The sequence below is a fragment of the Euphorbia lathyris genome, chromosome 7, assembly GCF_963576675.1.
Source record: "Euphorbia lathyris chromosome 7, ddEupLath1.1, whole genome shotgun sequence".
NCBI lineage: Eukaryota > Viridiplantae > Streptophyta > Magnoliopsida > Malpighiales > Euphorbiaceae > Euphorbia > Euphorbia lathyris.
This window is the reverse complement of record NC_088916.1, coordinates 81914467-81936086: the sequence shown is the minus strand read 5'-3', so window position 1 is coordinate 81936086 and position 21620 is coordinate 81914467. Positions and strand designations below refer to the sequence as shown.

The 21620-nt window shown below is 31.8% G+C and overlaps 2 protein-coding genes across 3 annotated transcripts; one reads left to right on the top strand and one right to left on the bottom strand.

Annotated features, from left to right (window-relative positions):
* Window positions 1–286: 286 nt before the first annotated feature.
* Window positions 287–6456, bottom strand: LOC136201353 (cyclin-B2-4-like). Of its 2 annotated transcripts, XM_065992002.1 has the most exons (11): window positions 6230–6456; window positions 6055–6115; window positions 5834–5960; window positions 5608–5664; window positions 5289–5499; window positions 5079–5204; window positions 3782–3871; window positions 3468–3689; window positions 2583–2681; window positions 1902–2080; window positions 287–600 (listed from the first exon to the last, which is right to left on the bottom strand). In XM_065992002.1, the coding sequence occupies exons 2-11, from the start codon at window positions 6107–6109 to the stop codon at window positions 456–458; spliced, it is 1311 nt and encodes a 436-aa protein (XP_065848074.1). In that variant the 5' UTR covers window positions 6110–6115; window positions 6230–6456; the 3' UTR covers window positions 287–455. The 2 variants fall into 2 exon arrangements, with proteins under 2 accessions (XP_065848074.1, XP_065848075.1); XM_065992003.1 differs by lacking the exon at window positions 5608–5664.
* Window positions 6457–16310: 9854 nt separating this feature from the next.
* LOC136201165 (U-box domain-containing protein 15) lies at window positions 16311–20867 on the top strand. The gene is made up of 4 exons (XM_065991756.1): window positions 16311–16853; window positions 16941–17057; window positions 18378–18800; window positions 19566–20867. The coding sequence occupies exons 1-4, from the start codon at window positions 16509–16511 to the stop codon at window positions 20619–20621; spliced, it is 1941 nt and encodes a 646-aa protein (XP_065847828.1). The 5' UTR covers window positions 16311–16508; the 3' UTR covers window positions 20622–20867.
* Window positions 20868–21620: the final 753 nt, after the last annotated feature.

Below are 21620 nucleotides of genomic sequence, written 5' to 3'. Positions count from 1 at the left end.
TAAATGTCAAATTTGACGGGTTTTTTAAAACTGTTTTTCCCCCCTACAACTGATTAACTGAAAATTTAACAAAAACAAAAATAAAGTTATGATATTCTGATATTTTAAGTTTTAAAATTATATCACTTGATATACATAAAAACAATTTTCATAATTGTAAATAAAAATTAAAATCTGATTTTTGACGGTAATTTCCTCTTAATTTTATTCCTATCCCTAAAGTTATTAAACAATAAAACATCTTGACACCATTCTTGGAATGTAACATATATAAAACAAGAAGGAAGAAGAGAAAAAGAACTTCATTTCATTCATTTTGCATTGCTCTCAGAGAAAAGAGGAACACAAAACACCATCACAGTATTCAAACATTTAAAATTAAAACCCAAAAAACTAATAAAGTATCCAAAGGCAACACTGGAGTTGCTCTCTATCTAAATAATCTGCCCTAGAATCTAGAAACTGGAATCCAGTAGAAAGCTAGCAGGCTGAATTTTTGCTGCATAACCAAACTTGGATGTACTATACTTTCTGTGTGCACCAGTAAGCTTCCCTGTTCCAGCATTCTCATGTAAACTCACCATAAGCTTTGAGCATTCCCTATTTTCATTTCAAACAACCGAAATTCCAGTCACAAACATTGTTTACAAATTTACAATTATCGGACCGAAATGAAAGTGTCCATTTGAGCTAAAGTTTCACCATGGGGCGAAATTTGATTGTTTTGTACATGACACATTCATGTGATAAGATTGCCCCTTAGATTATCGGTCGGTCAGAAAAGAAAATTTGAGCTAGAGTTTTCACCTTGGGTCAAAATTCATGTGATAAGAGTTAATTTTGCCCCTAAGATTATTGAGTCGGATGGCAAAATTTGATTACACGAGGGTTCATAGTCCGAATAGTTCAACTTTTACTATGGTAGAAATTCTAGCTCATTTTATTAAGTCATGCCACTAAGATTATCGGATGGAAAAAAGCTAAAGGTTTTGGGGGCGAAATTGGATTGTTTTGTAAACAAGTGTTATAGTCAAATTTTCACCTAATAGTTCAACTTTGCTATATGGTAGAAATTCTTCATGCCCCTAAGATTATTTATTGGACGGAAAAGAAAGTGTAAAATTGAGCTAAAGTTTTCACCCGTGGGGCGACGCGTGGGTTTATAGTCAATTTTGCACCTAATAGTTCAACTTTGCTTACATGGTAGAAATTCTTCAGCCCCTGAGATTATTTATTGGGCGGAAAAGAAAGTGTAAAATTGAATTATTTTTACCTTGGGGCGAAATTGGATTGTTTTGTAAACGAGGGTTAATAGTCAATTTGACCTAATAGTTCAACTTTGTCTATACGGTAGAAATTCTAGCTCATTTGATTGATTCATGCCCCTAAGATTATTGGACAGAAAAGAAAGTGTAAAATTGAGCTAAATTTTTCACCTTGGGGCGAATTTTACACATAAAAGTTCAAATTCGCTTATATGGTAGAAAAAGGGTTCTTCAATTACTTCTATCACTCGTTTTCATCGATATTTATTGACAAAAATTGTTTGCAAATTTAATTCACGGGATAAGAGTTAATTTTGCCCCTAAGATTATATTCATCGGCCCCCATCCTCCCATGGATCACGGAGATTATGGGCAGCGGCGGAAGGTTAGGTTTGGCTTTCTTGTTAGAAGTTCATCCTAATAGTTCAACTTTGTCTATATGGTAGAAATTCTAGCTCATTTTACCCTTTTTCGATGACTTTCGTCTCTAATTTTCATCGATATTTATTAAAAAAAGGTAATAAAATTGAGCTTAAGTTTCCACCAAGCGCAAAATTGTATTGTTTTGTACGATGGGAGTAAAATTGAACTTCTCTAATGACGACGTTAAGGGCAAAAAAGTCAACGAGTTCTTACATTATCTGCTCTTCCGAGTAGGTAGAGTAGCATTCATTAGTCCTGCTCCATTGCCTTGATCCACCAAGAGTGGACTGGGCAGTGTAAATTGCAGCAGCAGCCAGTAGGGATGGTGAAAACTTCAGCATCTCATATTCAACCAGGCTTAGCTCAATAATGTAGAATGATAGAAGCTCAAGCTGGTTTAAAATCAAAACACGAAGAACGACAGATAAGTTACACGGAAACATAAATGCAAACACCGAGAAACCGAGGAATGATATTTGTAACAAAATATAAGAAATAGAAAAAGAAAATTACATACAAGTCGCATAATAGAGAAAGAGGAGACTTTTTCATTTTGAAACATTTTGTACAAGTTTCGGTTTCGAAAACGTGAAATGCTTTAAAATCAAAGTTTTCACGCAACATAGAGCTCCACGACGTTTGGCTATTGAAACAGAGGATTTTTTGTACAAGTTTTTGTTTCGAAAACATGAAATGCTTTAAAATCAAAGTTTCACGCAACATAAAGCTCCACAACGTTTGGCTATTGAAACAGAGGATTTTGTACAAGTTTCGGTTTCGAGAACGTGAAATGCTTTAAAATCAAAGTTTTCATGCAACGTCGAGCTCAACACATTTAGCTATTGAAAAAGAGGAGTCGACCAATCAAATCAATGAATCAAGTTTTTAACAAACCTTCTTATCAGATTGGGCAGCTTTCAGAAACCTCTTCATAAACACATATGGAGTTGGGAGTGATATATTAAATTGCAAGGTAATAACCATCAATTTCTCCTGCAAGCATTGAAAACATCATCACATATCTAAAAAACCAATGACACTGTCGCAGAAAACGATTAACGACTTCTGACCTGACATTTTTATGATTTACCGAGACACGATTATCATTTCCTTACATTTAATATCATATGGAACACATATATTTACACCATAACATGATTTTAACGAACACCATAACCTGAATATCTCACATATCTAAAAAACCAATGACACTATCACAGAAAAAGATTAACGACTTCTGACAATATTATGATTTACCGAGACACGCTTATCATTTCCTTACATTTAATATCATATATCATGGAATATATATATGTATACATACACCATAACATGATTTTAACTAACACCATAACCCGAATATCTCACATATCTAAAACACCAATGACACTATTACATAAAACGATTAACAACTTCTGACATGACAATATGATTTACCGATACAGAATTATCGTTTTCCTTACTTTTAAATCATCATAACATGATTTTAACTAACAACATAACCCGAATTGTCACTACAAAGACAACACAACACGATTATCATTTTTCTTGTATTTATAATCACATGGAACATATAAGATGATAACCCGAATTGACACCCGTCGACTAAAAAACAATGAATTGCTCGAACTAAAAAGTACCAAGTCAAGAACTTCTTTTCTGCTGTAAGCCCATTTGACACAATACCGTTATCATTCCTCTTGTATTTATAATCATATGGAACATATAACACAATAACCCGAATTGACACCCGTAGACTAAAAACAATGAATTGCTTACCATGTCAAGCACTTCTTTTCTGGTATAAGCCTTATCAGATATCAGAATAAGATCCTCCACAACCGGAACCTGTACTTCTTCATATTTACATGCCAGAAGCATGGCTGTAACTCCAACCAGTTGGAGTTTCTTTCGCACCACAGCTTGAATTGCTAAGAATCTATCAATCAGATTCACAGTAAGATATAAAGTCTCATCCATCAATTCAAACTTGTAGTGCACCTGGAAATGATGATTCCAGTATCTTAATTAGTAATTAGCTCCCAATCCATCTAATTATCCTAATTAAGTAACATAGCAGTAACTCCTCATACCTCAATTAGCCAGTCTATTAGGATGCCTCTCATCCTCTCGTTAATGTCCTCTTGTTGACACATGTAGTTTGGTGGAACACTAGAGTTTTTCTGCACATAACAGGAAGCAACATTGCTTAATGAACTAAATAATGGTTAATTTATAAACTAATCACCAATTTAAACCATAATTAAGCCAACAAAATATAGGATTATCTCAGGTCCTGTTTGGTTTAAAACAGAATTCTACAATGATGAGTGAACCGAATAGTATGTGAAACCGAAACCGATAAGGACGATATAGAATTTAGATAAAAATAAAAATCACTATATTTCCCTCAATTAATTTTCCTCAACAACAAAAGGAAACTTGAAATAAGTTGCATACTATTTTAAGTTATTATCTCAACAACAATAAAAAAAATTAAACTTCTAAAATCAAATATATGCGTGTATAACCAATTCCAAATCGAAAATCTGAACCAAAAAATAATTGGGTTTGGTTTTTACATTTTGTTTCAAAAGGAACCTAACCGAGAGGAGATACCAAAAATACACCTAGAACTCTAACCGATTCCAAATCGAAAATCTGAACCAAAACCAAAATTTTACCAAATGATGCTTACATTTTTGTTTCAAAATGAACCTAACCGAGAGGAGATACCAAAAATACACCTAGAACTCTAACCGATTCCAAATTGAAAATCTGAACCAAAACCAAAATTTGAGTGATGCTTACATTTTTGTTTCAAACTGAATCTAACCAAGATACCAACAGTATACCTAAATCTCTAACCGAATCCAAATCGAAAATCTAAAAAAACTGAACCAAAAACAAAATTTGAGCCGGTTGATCATTTGGTTTTTACTGAATGATGCACACCCTTACTTTTTGGCTTGTACATTCTCCTTTCAATAGAAACTAAATCACCAATTGAAACCAATATTCCTAGATTCTACTTTACAAGAATCTAAAATCAAGTTCAGGGTACATTTTTGTTTCTGAGCCTAACCGAACGGAGATACCAAAAATATACCTAAAAATCTAACCCATTCCAAGTTGAAAATCTAAAAAAACTGAACCAAAAACAAAATCTGAGCTGCTTCCATCATTCGGTTTTTAATGAATTATGCACACCCTTACTATTGGCTTGTAATTTCTCTCAAGAAAAAGTTGCAAGCTCTCATTTATAGTCCCCAACTTTTCATTTCAATAGAAACCAAAAGACCAATGGAAACCAATATTCCTAAATTCTACTTTGCAAGAATCTAAAATCCAGTTCAGGGTTTAAGCAATAAGATTGAGATTCAAACTGACCTCCACTTTCATGTAGAAGGTGTATAGATCATCAATGTATTCAACCACTGCAAGCGGGTTCTTCTTGTCACGGCCATCTATGTCCATCAATGACTCCTCAGCCACATCTTCCATTTCAATTTCATCCTGCAGGAAAACACACAAGTCAAAACCACAATATAAACAAACAAAAACCAATGTATCAGACATCAAAACTGTGTCCAATAATACCATTCTGTCAATCTCTTCCAGCATTGCTTCTGTGTGTTGCACAAACACTGGTGCAGAAAAGTCATCAATGGCTTTGAGTTCTTCTGCATCAATGATGGTGCAGTCATCATCATCATCATCATCTGATTCTGTTGGTTCTGATGGATGATGATTCAGCTTTACTTCTTGTTTAGGAGGTTCTTTTTTGTTTGCCAATTGAGCAGCAAACTTCCTAAGAACATCATCAATCAAAAATTGAATCAGGGAAAATACTAAGATCAAAATTTCAAACATGATCCATGAATTTTATTGGCAAATTTGAAATGAGAAAATCTCTAACCTAGTGATAGGTCGATGAATTGGAATTGGTGGATTCTTCCCACAGATTACATCTCCCCTAAATTAATTAAAGCAATGAAAGAAAATTAAAATCATAAACTTTCTTAAACCCTTCAAATGAGAAATCTTTGTAGAACTAGATGCCATTGTTTAACCTAGAAATCTATTTCTTATCAACAAAGAAAAAGGGGAATCAACGATTGAGTATTAAGATTCAAAAAAATTACTCTGATATGCCCCTTTTGTTAATTGCACAAGGGTAAAGTGGAGCAACTATATTGCGATTAATGTTGCTCAAGGCCCTCCGATTACTGCTCACCGCCGTGAACTTATGAACTCCGGGATGTAGAGCACCTACAATTAATTCAAAAATTGAAATTAGGGCTTCATCGTCAAATCGTCATATTTCAACCCAGAAAGAATAAGAAGTCCGGTTGGGTTGGGTTACCTTGGACATTACCGGGTCCGATTAGACCTGGATTGTTCTCGTCTGATCCTGCCATTATAGTCTACCAAAGAACAAAGGGAAAATCGATTAATAAATTGAAACCCCCAATTTGAAATTGGAAATCTACTGAATCGCAATAAAACAGAACGTGAAATCCATGAAATCCGAAACCAACCTTAACCAAAGAATCAGATGAAAAATCTTTATCGATTTCGATTTCGAGCAAAGAACATCAAATTAGATCCAAGAATTTCCGACGAATCACTTTAAATTTCAAACGCAGATCCAAAGAGAGAGAGAAGAGAGACTAGTCAAAACAACTCCATGAAAGTCCAGCGATGGAGTGTATAATCTCTTTCTCTTCGGAAAAGTGTAGAACGATATGAGAGAAATATAGACGGAAACCGCGGATATATGTCTGCATTGGCACATGCCTTTCTTAACTTTTAAAAATAACGGCTAGTATATTTTGACCGTTGGATTGCTCAGATTGAAAGTCTGTCCCTAACGGGAAGGTTTTTCAAATTTTGATTAATACTCTTTTAGGTCCTTGAATCTATACTCTTTTATTATATTACGCCTTAAACTTCCCTTTTATGGCAATTTTATGCTTGTTATGCCCTTAAACTTTCAATTAATTAAATAAAAACCCTACTTCTTTTATCCATTTATCACCTTTAGAATAATTTTTTTTACTAAAATAAAAATGCAACAATAATTTATAATATTATTTACTAAAAAATTAAAAAGAATGAGTTGAGTAATTTATAATGTTCCTTTTTTTTTTGAAGCAAATTTATAATATTCCTTATAATTAGTAATTTATACTAATACTTTCTATTTAAAAAAAATATACTTATTAATTGTAATCAACAAAAAAGGAAAAAATCCATTTTCATTTAATACAATATTAAATCACTATGTGTTATCCATAAATATTTATTCCTATAAATTTTATGTTTAAAATATTCAAATTTGGAATAAACAAGTGTATCCACTGTTCTACATTAATGATAATTTTTCGTTTCTTTTTCTTAATGGTAATTTTTCATTTCTTCATCTTAATGATAAATTTCTGTTACTTTTTCTTAATGACAATTTAATTAATATTTAAAACTATTTGAATATTATCGTATTGAAAAGTTTTGCATGTCATATCAAATTGACAAGTTTTGTTTGGTTTTTCTTTTGAGTTTAATGGACTAGAACTACCGTAGGTTGCACAACCCACGAGCAGTAGGGTTTTAATGGATCTTGTCCGTAGGTTGGACAACACCGCCTACGTACGCTATGCGCCAAATAAAGGTCTTACATGTTGGTGTTATGTGTCACACATCGATTGGTCAACTGCGTGACACATCAACATGGAGTCCCAATCTGCACACGCCATGTGTGGGACTTTTTCGACGGTTCCTGTCTACCAAAGATTGACAGTTCATATTTTTATATTTTTTATTTAATTTTTAGGTAAACATAGTTTACATATTCTAAAATCATTTTAAACTTATAGAAAATGTTATAACCAGAAATTATGAAAATTATTTCTAAAAATTCCAAATTTTCTTTTAGAGCAATTTTGGTAAAACTCGAAATTATCTGTTTAAAATTATTTTAATATGTTATCCAAATTTTGATTGATAAAAGGAATTCGTATACGTACATTATCTTTCTAAAATTATTTTTAATATGTTACAATAATTATAAAAATGATTCGAGTTCATAATTTTACAATTTTTCTAAATTTTTAGATTTTTTATTTAATATTTAGTAAATATAATTTATATATTCTAAAATCATTTTAAACTTATAGAAAATGTTATAACCAGAAATTATGAAAATTATTTCTAAAAATTCAAAATTTCCTTTTGGAGCAATTTTAGTAAAACTGTTAAAAATTATTTTTAATATGTTATCCAAATTTTGATTGATAAAAAGAATTCGTATACGTACATTATCTTTTTAAAATTATTTTAATATGTTACAATAATTATAAAAATGATTCGAGTTTAATATATTGCTCATTTTTTTAGAAGTGTAAAGGATTGAGAAACAAAAATAAAATTGCAAATAAAAACGAAATGTCAAAGAAAAATAATAATATGTAAATCTCCAAGTTTTAATAAGTATAACATAACATTGTAAGTCACGTGTTTTTAAAGCGATTGTTTGCAAAAACTTTTGAAAATTAAAAAATAATGTATTGTCTAAATGCATAGAAAAAATTCCGTTAAAAAAAGGCAATAATTGCCTAAGAAAGCTAGTATTTAAATGAAACTGTTTGTATTATAAAAAAAAAAAATGAAACCATTTGTAACTCCACTGGTGGTCTTAGAATTTTTGTAGATTAGTTTTAAGGCAAATCATGATGAATTTTCAATTTAAGCTGAAATGGTAAAAATGAAACACCACCAGGTTACACATCAGTGCGAGTGCTTTTGGTGACTTGCTGGCGGTTTACTATTGCTTTGCAACTAAGATATGGAGAACTGTTTGTATAAAAAAAAGAATTTTTAGATTTTCTAAAGGGATTATAATACGAGATTATTAAGTCGGTCTCGATCAACATAAAATATTATTATTAGTTAATAATATTATTAATGAATTTTTTAGTTAGTTTGTTATAAATTAAGAAATTAATTAGTCTTGAGATTATTGGAAATAATTATTATGTTGAATTTAACATATTTATTTGGTTTATTATTAAGTAATTTATCATTCATGAAAAATTATTACTTGAGTTTTAATGCTATTAGAGAATGATTTTCGAATTAAATAATAAACCTTAGTCAATATAAATATTAACAATATTTTGTTTGTAAGAGGTTACAAGATGTAATCATCCAAAAATCTAGTTCAATATACATGTATATTATTTAATAAAATTGGACATTAGAATTTAGAGGGTAATTAGAGCCTTTAAGGTATCTTCTTGATTCTTTGGTGACAGTTATGATTGTCCGAAGAAGGAACCATAACCCAACATAAAAGGGACCGAGAGGCTTATGTGGTCTGGAAGAAAAAAACTTCATTGCTTGCATCATCCTGCTTAGTACAATGGATGATGATATAACTACGCAATTTCATAATCATGAGAACACAAAAGGATTTATGGAGAAGGGCACATGTCCTACTGTCGAAAATCACCCCTTATACCGGTGATTAAAGAGTGGTTCTGCTCTGTCCACGCCTCCATCTTCATTTGCATGGTCTACTTTATTGCCCGAGAGGTGAGTTTATTTTTTACACTGATTTCGTCATTGCAAAATTGTGGCACATTAGAAACGTCATTTCTTATGGTAGAGGTACATATGCATTTTCCAGAAAAACGTTTGGATGTTATAATATAGGTCGTTTAGTGTGATAAGTCATACTGTCTCAGCGATTAAATATTGATTTTCTTCATAATCATAGACTTTGTTTAGGAGTTTATATGCGGCTGATATTGTTTAGAATTGTTGCAACCTTGTGTTTTATGTAAAGGGGAAAATGTTAGAATGTTATTTGTTTGTTGTTTTGACATTCTTTGGTGCATATAATGCACATTTCTTAGCATAGGTAGCTATTTTCATATAAGATTAGTATTGTATTGACATTCAGTAGATGTAAAGAGAAGAAGCATTAAGGCTATTAGATGAAGGGTCGGGTCTTTCATTTGTTCAGCCGAGTCTTGAAAGTATTAAGCTCTCAATCTATTGTGAACTTTCAATTGGAGTGAAATATAATCTTTGGAGCAATTTTGGTAAAACTCGAAATTATCTGTTTAAAATTATTTTTAATATGTTATCCAAATTTTGATTGATAAAAAGAATTCGTATACGTACATTATCTTTTTAATATGTTACAATAATTATAAAAATGATTCGAGTTTAATATATTTCTCATTTTTTTTTTTATTTTTTTTTTCCAGAAGTGTAAAGAATTGAGAAACAAAATTAAAATTGCAAAATAGAACGAAATGTCAAAGAAAAATAATAATATGTAAACCTCCAAGTTTTAATAAGTATAACATATCATTATAAGCCATGTGTTTTTAAAGCCATTGTTTGCAAAAACTTTTGAAAATTAAAAAATAATGTATTGTCTAAATGCATAGAAAAAATTCCGTCAAAAAAGGCAATAATTGCCTAAGAAAGCTAGTATTAAGTGAAACCGTTTGTATTATCAAAAAAAGAAAATGAAACCATTTGTGACTCTACTAGTGACCTTAGAATTTTTCTAGATTAGTTTTAAGACAAATTATGATGAATTTTCAATTTAAGCTGAAATGGCAAAAATGAAACACCACTAGATTACACATCAGCGCGAGTGCTTGTAGTGACTTGCTGGCGGCTTACGATTGCCTTGCAACTAAGATATGGAGAACTTCTGTTTGTATTTAGGTAAAAAAAAAAGAATTTTTAGATTTTCTAAAGGGATTATAATACGAGATTAAATCGGTCTCGATCAACATTAAATATTATTATTAGTTTATAATATTATTAATGAACTTTTTAGTTAGTTCGTTATAAATTAAGAAATTAATCAATCTTGAGATTATTGGAAATAATTATTATGTTGAGTTTAACATATTTATTTGGTTTATTATTAAGTAATTTATTATTTATGAATAATTATTACTTGAATTTTAATGCTATTAGAATTAAATAATAAATCTTAGTCAATATAAATATTAACAATATTTTTTTGTAAGAGGTTACCGGATGTAATCATCCAAAAATCTAGTTCAATATGCATATATATTATTTAATAAAACTGGACATTAGAACTTAAAGGGTAATTGGAGCTTTTAAGGTATCTTTTTCGAATTGAATTCTGGTGTAAAATTTTTATTAGTCAGATATTGGTTACAAAAAAACTTGCATGTAATATGATTAACTTGTACTTAACTGTGCAAGTATTGAATTATAGATGAAGTACTTACAATGACACCAACTTCAAAATCGATTGTTGCTAAATTAAACAAAAATCTTAAGTTGAATGGAGATAACTACGAAGTATTGGGTATGAAAATCAAATATGTGCTGGAAGATAGCGATCTTCTTGATTCTTTGGCGATAGTTATGATTGTCCGAAGAAGGAACCCATAACCCAACATAAAAGGGACCGAGAGGCCTATGTGGTCTGGAAGAAAAAAACTTCATTGCTTGCATCATCCTGCTTAATGCAATTGATGATGACATAACTACGCAATTTCATAATCATGAGAACACAAGGATTTATGGATCGTTTTAAAGGACAATTCAGAGGTGTGTCTTTGACAAAGCTCCATTAACAATTAATTCTGACACTTGCAAGAAACAGTCTAATGACACTATGAAAAAATATCTAAGGGAGATGCCAATCATGAACAATGAGCTTAGTCATGCTGGTCATAAGTCGACCAAAGAGTAAAAAGTTCAAGTTGTTATTCGCTCTCTACTTAACACTTGGGAGCATACGAAGATGCACTTGACCCACACCGAAAGTATTAGAACCTTCGATGATATTGTATGCTACATTGGATTATAGATTCTGGAGCTATTGATTATTTAGCAAACTAAAAGGAATGTTTTGTTTTTATACATGACATACCAGACTTAGTTGTCCATTTTCCTAACAGTTCTAGCATTATTGTTAACAAGAAAGGGGCTATACAACTTACTGATACCTTAGTTCTCTAAGATGTGTTTTATATTCCATCTTTTACTTTTAATTTTCTATGAATCAGTAAGCTATTGACATATAGTAATTGTTCTATTATGTTTAACGATGATACTTGTATTTTTTAGGATAGTGTGACCAATAAGATGATTGGTTCAGAAACGTTGCTGAATGGTTTATATTAGTTGTCTATAGTTCATCCATCTCAGTTGCATACTTCTCATAAATGTGTAAGTTGCAGTTTTATTTCTTTGTGTATTATAAACTTAGGAATCTTTCGGATGCTAGACTAAAAGATGTTTGTAAGGATCAAATTGATGTTGTTCAGTGTGTTGACTTTACATACATTGTTTGTCCTCTTACAAAACAAAAATGTTTGAAGTTTCCTATTACTGCTTTTACAACTAATGGTTGTTTAGATATGGTTCTTAGATATTTTTGGACCTTTTGCCACACCGGCTATTTTAGGACATAAGTATTCTTTAAGTGTGGTTAATGATCATAGTCAATATACTTAGGTGTATTTCCTTACTAATAAGGCTGAAACATCCGTTGTTATTGTTTTTTCTATCGGCATGTTAAGGAACATTTTTCTTTGTCTATTAAATGTATAAGGTTTGATAATCCATGTGTTAAATCCTACATAATTTTATGCATCACATGAAATTATTCACCAAGTTTCTTATCCATATACACCACAACAAAACATGAAAACAATAACACATACTTAATGTGGGTAGGGAATTAATGTTTCATTCACATCTACGTTCATAATTTTGAAAAGATTGTATATTGCATGCAGTTCATATTATCAATCTTATCACTTCTCCAGTTCTAAATGATAAAATAAACACATGACTTCTTATTTTATAAGTCGCCTAGTTATAGCCATTTAAGAGTGTTTGGTTGTTTAACTTATTCTACTGTAAATACTTGTAAAGAAAGTTTGATACAAAGGATTTACCTTGTGTTAATATCAACCTAAATTGTTTGTTTTTGGAACTTAGGAGATTTTTGGTTTCAAAGGATGCGGTATTTCATGAGAATATTTTTCTTTATGGTACATATATGGATTTTGTTAGGCAATATCTTAGGTTTCCTACATATGAATGATGTAGATAATTTCCAGTCCTATATTGATGTTGTACATAGGGATCTTAATGATATTGTGTCTATGCCAAATGTATAGGTAGACCAGTCTCAGTTAGGATCAACAAATATTAATCATAATCTAGTTAGGAATAACATTTTACCAATTTCTACTGAAAATCAAACTGTACATGTTATGTTAGATGTTCTAATAAGGAAATCAACAAAGTCAAAATCACCTCTTGCATACTTGAAAGATTTTCACTGTAAGCAGTTGTCTATTTCCACATCATCTTCCTAATCTTATAATACTTATAAATCTAAATATCCTATATAGCCTATTTTGTCTTATAGTAAGTTTTTTTTGAAGCTCAGAAAACTTATTCTCTTAACGTTTTTATAGTTGCTGAGCTAAAGTCATATCGACAAGCAATAAGGCATTATTGCTAGACATAAACCTCTTATGAAGTGCAATGGTTTACATATTTGCATGATTACCATAGTTATCCACAAACAACATCAATGAATTTGTCTTGTGGTAATAAATCAACAATTTATTTGGCATTTAATCATTTTCTCATGAACGAACCAAATGATTATCATTTCCTTAGAGATAGGAGTCGAGCTGGCATTGTTCGTGTGCTATTGGTTAAAAACAAAACAATAGGTCGTCGATATATTTACCAAGCCATTGAATCCTAAAGTTTTTACAAACATGTTATAAAAGCTCGATTATTAAATCTTCATACACCAATTTGAAGGGGGGGGGGGGGGGGGGGAATAGAGTTATTAGTTAAGGGTATTTTGTTTTTAAAAGTACGGTTAGTAAGGAGACTAGTCGTTATAACTAATTAAGCCTTTGTATATATAATCCTTAATTGATACTTTGTAATTTAGTTAATTCAATAATAATAAGATTCAATTTTTTCTTTCCTTCCGAATCCTCAATTTTGTTAGCTCATAACATATAAATACCGTGGGACGACTATCCTAAAATGGACAATATTATTCACTTCTCTCATCCTCTTTATATCTTTACCTTTTCTCTATATGATACGTATATAATTGTTACAGTTTGACAATCGAAAAAATCATTTTATCCCTAGTGTATCCAACCCATCAATTGATGTCAGTCGCACATGTAAAAAAAAGGGATAGGGTGCACAAATACCCCTAATATTAACAGTAAGGAGCAAATTTACCTATAACGTTCAAAAGTTAGATCAATTTGAGAAATAATTTATCAAACTGTTTTCTTAGTCATGAATCATGTCATCTACACTTCATATGTGTATTATTTTACCAATCATTGGTAACAGATCATAATATGAATAAACGTGAATTTAAAAAAAGTATTTATTAAAAAATTATACTGTATTTTGTACAAGTTAGACAAAAGAAATCCAAATATTTTGACAAATTTAAAAATATTAATCTCAAATTCTATTATTAAATCACAAAAAATGTGAAATCATTTATTTAGAACCAACTGACAGGCAACTTGTACAGAACAAGGAACAAAATATCCGTGTTTTATAATGATGCCTGAAATTGATCCAACTTGCCAGTGTTCGGCGTAAAATTGCTCTTAGCTGCCAATGTTAATGGTAAAATTATATTATTTTAGATTTTAGAGATAAGAATGCTCTTGGATGTCAACATTTTTACACTTCATCCCAAAAAATGAAGTCATCTAAAATCATATGTATCTATTTTTGATTGGTTGGTATATTAATTAGGGTAAATAATTTATTAATTCTCATTTTTTTTTATGCAATACGCTATTTAGTTCTTCTATCTAAAAAATAGATTATAAGGTCTCTATCTTTTGTCACTATTAACCCGTTCATCTTTTTATCTATTTTTTTAGATTTTTAACCAAACATATTTTAGTTTTTAGGAGAGCGATAGTTCGGTACAAAATGACTCTGTTACTCTATTATTTTCTATATGCCTGTTTATACCGAATATAACAGTTAAAAATCTAAAAAAAAATAGACAGAACGACCAAAATGTTAACCATGAAAAGATATGAATTTTATAATGTGTTTTTCAAAAGAGATAGACTAAATAATTTGTTAGGTAAAAATGAGAGGACTAATAAATTATTTATCCTATTAATTAAGTAATATATATCCTTAGGGATTTAAAAAAAAAAGTAATATCCTTAGGTGCCGTTTGGTAAGATGTAATGACCTTCGTAATGGAATGATCATTACATTGAAGGCTCATTACCATGTTTGGTTGCATGTTACAATTTCATTGTAATGGAATGAGAAAACGTTGAGTTAAATTTTGTTGAACAAATCTTGTAATCCCCATTACATAGAAAAATGGCTTCAATTCTCATTACATTGTCATCTAACCTCTCATTTCTCAAATCTCACCTCTCAATCTTACCTCTCATTCTTGTCAAAAACGCAAAACGTAGAAAAACATGAAAATTGAAAACGAGAAAAATGAAAAAATAAACGAAAAACCGAAAAAATGCAAAAAAATGAAAAAAAATGAAAAACCGGAAAAATGAGAAAATAGAAAAACGGTGAAAAATGTTGAAAATGAAAATTAAAATAAACGAGAAAAATGTAAAAAAAAATATTAAAAAGCGAAAAACTATATACTAATTTATTGATTTCGGTTAATCTAATTTTGTATTTTATTACAATTCGATTTTTCACATTTTTCACATTTTTCGTTGATTTTAATTATGTAAATAAATTTTATGATTGCATTTAATTAGGAAAATATAAGTATTGTAATGGTTATTACATTACATTACATCATAATTGTCAACCAAACATGGTAATAGAATCATTATTCCATTCCATTCCATTACAACTTTGATTACATTACGACCTTGATTACATTACATTGCATTACGGCATACCAAACGGACCCTTAGAGTTGTAATCGAGTCGAGCCAAGGTTTGGCCTGCTCAGGCCCGACTTGTTAGAAATTTGAGGAGCTTGAGCTCGAGCTCAAACTCAACATTTTATTCATGAGTTGTTCACGAGCTTTGCTCGCGAGCAACACATTAGTTTAGTTCATGAATTTCGCTGACGAACAACTCATTAATTATATTGATTTAAAATTTCTTTAACAAAAAAAAACATAGTTTTCAAATCTACAAAACTAAAATTTACACAAAAATACGTTGTTTTATATTTTCCCCTTATAGAAATATTATTATTAAAAAATAATCGAACCAAACTTGCTCACAAGCATATTCATGAACATTATAATCGAGATTGTTCATAAATCTATAATCGAGTCTGCTCGCGAGCTTTTGAACCGAGTTTCGCCGTGGTCAAACTCGACTTGTCTATAAATCGAGCCGAACACCGAACCACTCGGTAACAGCTCGGCTCACATAAATATCCTAAAATTTATATATTAAAAAACTCTTAAAGAAAAAGATAATCTTATCGCAAAATTCACGAAAAAAAACAATTATTAATAATAATAAATAAATTCTATTATATAATGTCCATTAGCAAATAACTAACTTTCTAAAGAGTTACTAATTTAAGAAACAAGAAATCGAAAACCCCGCGAAGAGCTTTAACGCCATCGACGAAACAAAGAGCAATCAATCAGAAGAAATTCATGAAAATTGAGATTAGGGTTTCGTTATCCCCACCTTTCAATTTTCAAAATTGCATCTCTCTCTTCTCCGAATCGTCGTTGCAGGGGGTTATTAATAACTATCGGTGGCAGCTAATTAATGGATGGACCAGAGGAAGACGGAAATGGAGAAATCGAAGCTGAAATCGGAACTCCTGAATCGACTCCGATAACTCGAGGAGAGGAGGAAAGCGACATTGTTGATGAAATATCGAAGCTGATTGAATATGCAGCTCAGCTTGGAGATTACAGAAGAATACATCGGAAAGAATGTTATTGTTTGGTGAGGCGTATGAAACTTTTATTGCCGTTTTTGGAGGAGATTAGGGATCTGAATCGACCGATATCGGATAATGGTGTTACGTTTTTATCTAATTTGAGAAAAACATTTATCTCGGCTAATAAACTTCTCAGAGTTTGCAATGAGGGAAGCAAGATCGATCTGGTAAGTTAGGGTTTCGAATTTGAAGGTGGTTGTTGTTGTTGTTCTTCTGGTTTAATTTTCGAATTTGATGATTTGATTATATCTCAGGCTGTTGGGAGCGAGGCAGTCATGGTCAGATTTCGTCTAATCAATGAAAGTCTACACCAAGCTCTGGATTCTGTGCCGTATGATGAACTTGGAATTTCTGATGAGATACAAGAACAGGTATGTTTTTAAATTGTTCAGATCATGTTCAGCAATTATATTATCAATGGCTTAAATTGGGAATTAGATCTTAATACAAGTGAGCTATGTTGCACAGAAACTGAAACTGACACAACAAAACACTATTTCTAAGAAAATTGAGCTAGGAATGTTAATGGAAATGAAAAAGAAACGGACAGGAAATGCGGAAACGTTACGAAGAATAGTTTCCGTGCAAGATAGCAAGTGAGAATTTGATGCTTTTGGAATGGACAAAACAATTGTAATTTATTTCACTTTACCTTTGCAAAATGTGAACCATATTTGTAGAACACAGAGGAAGAATATAGTATATAGACTTGTAGGAAACAAAGGAGTAAATAGCAAGGACAACTTGTCGGATTTGAACGATTATTGCCGTAGATGAGCCATTGTCTTGAAAGTAATTTATGTGCAATCTGAAAAACTCCTGTCGGTCTGGCTCCTCTAGTTTCACACACCAGTCTCCAAATCTGCAAAATCAATGCTGAGAATGTCAATGTACTAATTGAACTAAAAGCTTAAGTTGGTAGTTAAAAGCCCAATTTGTATTAAGATTTGACGCACCCGACAACTGGACTTGAAGCCTGAAGAACACAAGCCCATCTTAAACGTGTACTGCAATTAAATTAACAAATGCAGTTGTCAGTATTCGAATCCTTTATCACTTGGTCAAGGAGTTCGAATTCTGTCAACCTCATTTATTGATTTAATTGCAGTACATAGTAGTATGAGTATGTGTTGTGCGCGCTTCAAGTCCAGTTGGCATTCGCGTGCGGGTGTGTCAGATATTAAATGAATTCAGCCTAACTACTATAAGCTTAAGTTTTTAGTTCAATTGGTTCATGGCGGAGAAGAGTGAAAACTCGAATAACATGAACATTTTTTTTGTAGAATAAAAAATGTGCAAGCTTTTTATGTTTTCCTGAAGAGAATTTGCAATGTTCATAGGAGATGGAGAATGTGGAGGCAGAAAATCAGGGAAGTCAAAAACTGGTTAACCAAAAAATCCTCCACAATTTTGTAGATGTTAGTATAAAATCTTATATGAATTGAAAGTGTTTGAAAATTGAAGTAAATAAAATTCGTCCAAAAACCTCTCATACATTCAAACACAAATAAGGTTCACCTCAAAATAAAAGCTGATAATTTTCCAATGCGAGTCAAAGTCATTTTTAAGGCCACAACTAGCCATTCTTCCAAAATCTTAATCTAAACAGAACATCTTTTTTATTATCTCGAAAGTAGCATGTATGTCACCAGTCGCATGAAATTTTTAATGAATTATGTTGTGTTGATCAGGTCGAGCTGATGAGGACACAGTTGAAGCGATCAAAGGGGAGAACAGATACACAAGATATGGAACTGACCATGGATATGATGGTTGTACTGTCAAAAGACGATGATCGAAATGCTGACGGTGCCATCATCAAAAGGCTAGCTCAAAAGCTGGAATTGCATACTGTTGAAGACCTCAATAATGAAACCATAGCCGTCAGAAACCTTGTCAGAGAGAAAGGAGGCACCGGTGCACAGAATTTGGATCAAATCGTTGATCTTTTGAACAAATTCAAGCAAATTGTGGGAATGGAAGTAACTGATGTTCTAAGTAATCCAATTATGCGTAAGTTGGAAAAGTCTCCATCTTTAATCATTCCCCATGAATTTCTGTGTCCAATCACGCTAGAGATAATGAGAGATCCCGTTATAATCGCATCTGGGCAGGTAATAATGGTGTCTAAATTTTTCGGGTAAAATGCATAGATGGTCAATGAAGTTTAGGATCTGTTTCACAAAGGTCACTTCTTTTTCTTTCAATGATATCATTGAACTCCACATTTTACTCCAATGAATTCATTCCAGTCAATTTATGTAAAAAATTCACAGGAATGTGGCGTGGTGTAGAAGATCGTTGACTATATGTCATCACGGATCTTAAAGATACTATGTTGGATCAAACATCCGAACAAAAACAATTCAAAATTGGATCAAAATGTTGACTTTTTTTGACCGAACAAGTCAAATTTGGTAAAAACGAGTCAAAAGTTCGTTCCAATTATGAATCTTTTTACTCAAATATTCGGTCTAATGTAGTATCTTTAGGATCCACGCCCAACCCTAATGCCAACTAAGCGTCAATGCTATGCATATCTGACTTTTTATGGCTAACGTGGTAGCCACGCCACATGTTGTAAGTCATATTTTTCTTTTAAATCACATCCTTATTAGACGTGACGCTTAGTTGGTATATAGTTAATTGTCTTATGTGCATCTTCAATATTCGGGTAGATTTTTATACACAAGTTGATCAGAATGAATTTATTGAAATCAAATGTGAATTTTCGTGATTTTATTGAAGGAAATTAAAGTTTAGTGACCTTTGTGAAATAGACACCAAACTTCAATGACCATTGATGTAATTTACTCCTAAATTTTCCTTTCAATGATTTCCATGTTCTATAATCTGTTGTTAACACGTTTGATTCTCAGACATATGAAAGAGATAGCATACAGAAGTGGTTTACGTCGAGTCATCGGACTTGTCCAAAGACAAGACAAACTCTGGCTCACCTGTCAGTTGCATCGAATTTTGCACTTAAAAATCTAATCGTGCAATGGTGCGAGGAGAAAAATTTTCACCTTCCGCCTGCTGCATCCTCTGTCCCCGAGGGCTCTTCGTCACCGGTGGATAACGGCGAAAAAATAGTCTCTTTGATCAAGGATCTTTCTTCTCATAACTTGGAAGTGCAAAGAAAGGCCGTAAAAAAGATTCGGATGTTATCGAAAGAAAACTCCCGGAATCGAGTATCGATTGCCAATAATGGAGCAATCCCACCATTAGTTCAGATTCTATATTATCCGGATTCAAAGATTCAAGAACATGCTGTTACAGCTTTGTTGAATTTATCAATTGATGAGACCAACAAGAGAGTCATTGCTTCAGAAGGTGCCATTCCGGCTATCATAGAAGTGTTACAGCATGGATGCACTGAAGCTAGAGAGAATTCCGCTGCAGCTTTGTTCAGTTTGTCCATGCTTGATGAGAACAAAATAACTATCGGATTATCTAACGGGATTCCTCCACTGGTGAAATTGTTACAACATGGAACATCAAGAGGTAAAAAAGATGCTGCCACGGCATTATTTAACTTATCTCTTAACCATTTGAACAAGGGCCGAGCCATTGAAGCTGGCATCGTTACGCCTTTACTCCAGTTACTTAAGGACAAAAACTTGGGTATGGTTGATGAAGCACTCTCTATTCTTTTGCTTCTTTCATCACATCCAGAAGGGCGTTGCGAAATCGGGCAGCTTTCGTTCATCGAAATCCTTGTCGAATTCATGGAGCAAGGCACCCCGAAAAACAAGGAATGTGCAGCTTCAGTCCTCCTTGAGTTGGCATCAAACAACTCATCTTTCATACTGGCGGCACTTCAGTTTGGCGTATATGAACATTTAGTGGAAATTACAAATAGCGGTACTGATAGAGCACAAAGAAAGGCAAATGCTCTTTTACAACTTATGACCAAGACCGAGCAAATTTGAGATTTATAAAACTAAAGATGAGTACTTCGTTGATTTAGCTATGTTACTATATATTTTCTAATTTGTATTAGCATTACTATTCGGATTCGAGAGTTCGGAAACCCTCAACAGGTATGCACAAGACCCCGACCTCGAAGAAGGAGCTCTTAACCACTCGAGTCGACGGTCTGTTGGTATACTCACTCGATTAAAAGAATGTATAGCATAGAATTATTCAGTTTATAGTAGTACTCATGTTTTGTTGTACATTATCCTGTTAATATAAGCAAACCCTTTCAAACTCGTATTGCATTGCGTAGAACATATGAAAATCCTCTACCAAAGACGTTTGTTTGGAGTTCCGAAACAAACCTTGGGAGCTTCATATTACTTGTACTCTAAATTTTGCACGATCTCTTTCTTTGAGTTTTTAGGAGTTTAAGGTGTTTCGTGCAGGCATTTGTAACATTTTCTTCAATAATGTTTCTAATGTTAATTTTGTTAGTAGTTTCTTTTATGTTATTGAATTAAAAAATCAATTCAATCAAGGAAAGAATATATCGATTAGTTATAAATTATTAATCAAATCCATGAATACTTCGTAGAGTTGGATTCGATTGATTATTAATAATCAATCCATGAATTAATTTTACTCAAATCTATTATTTTAATGAGATTAAATTATTCAATAAATTTTATTTAAATCTAAAACAAATTCAATTTTTCAATATATCAAATTTAGAAGGAAAAAAAACCCTAAAAACAATAACAAAATGAAAATGCATGAAAAATGAAAAATGAAAAAAGAAAAAAAAAACGGGAGATAACAAGATTCATGACAGAAGAGACAATTTCAGTATGTTTGATATTAATACAACTTGTCAACGTTATATTTAAAATTGTCACTATTTTTTTGAGTGAAAAATCGTCACTATTTTAATCGTTAAATTACTTTTGATTGTCAAAATTAAGGATATTTTGTAACTTACAGAAACAAAAAATTCCCATTCCTTGGTTCTT

What these genes read in the sequence shown, in the direction of transcription:
- LOC136201353 (XM_065992002.1), bottom strand. Translation starts at nt 6,109, where the DNA reads ATGGCAGGATCAGACGAGAACAATCCAGGTCTAATCGGACCCGGTAAT. An exon ending in AACAAAAGGGGCATATCAGA is followed by an intron (nt 5,665 to 5,833) that starts GTAATTTTTTTG and finishes TAATTAATTTAG; the next exon opens with GGGAGATGTAATCTGTGGGA. An exon ending in TACTCGGAAGAGCAGATAAT is followed by an intron (nt 601 to 1,901) that starts GTAAGAACTCGT and finishes AAATGAAAATAG; the next exon opens with GGAATGCTCAAAGCTTATGG.
- LOC136201165 (XM_065991756.1), top strand. Translation starts at nt 16,509, where the DNA reads ATGGATGGACCAGAGGAAGACGGAAATGGAGAAATCGAAGCTGAAATC. An exon ending in CTGATGAGATACAAGAACAG is followed by an intron (nt 17,058 to 18,377) that starts GTATGTTTTTAA and finishes TGTGTTGATCAG; the next exon opens with GTCGAGCTGATGAGGACACA. An exon ending in TTATAATCGCATCTGGGCAG is followed by an intron (nt 18,801 to 19,565) that starts GTAATAATGGTG and finishes TTTGATTCTCAG; the next exon opens with ACATATGAAAGAGATAGCAT.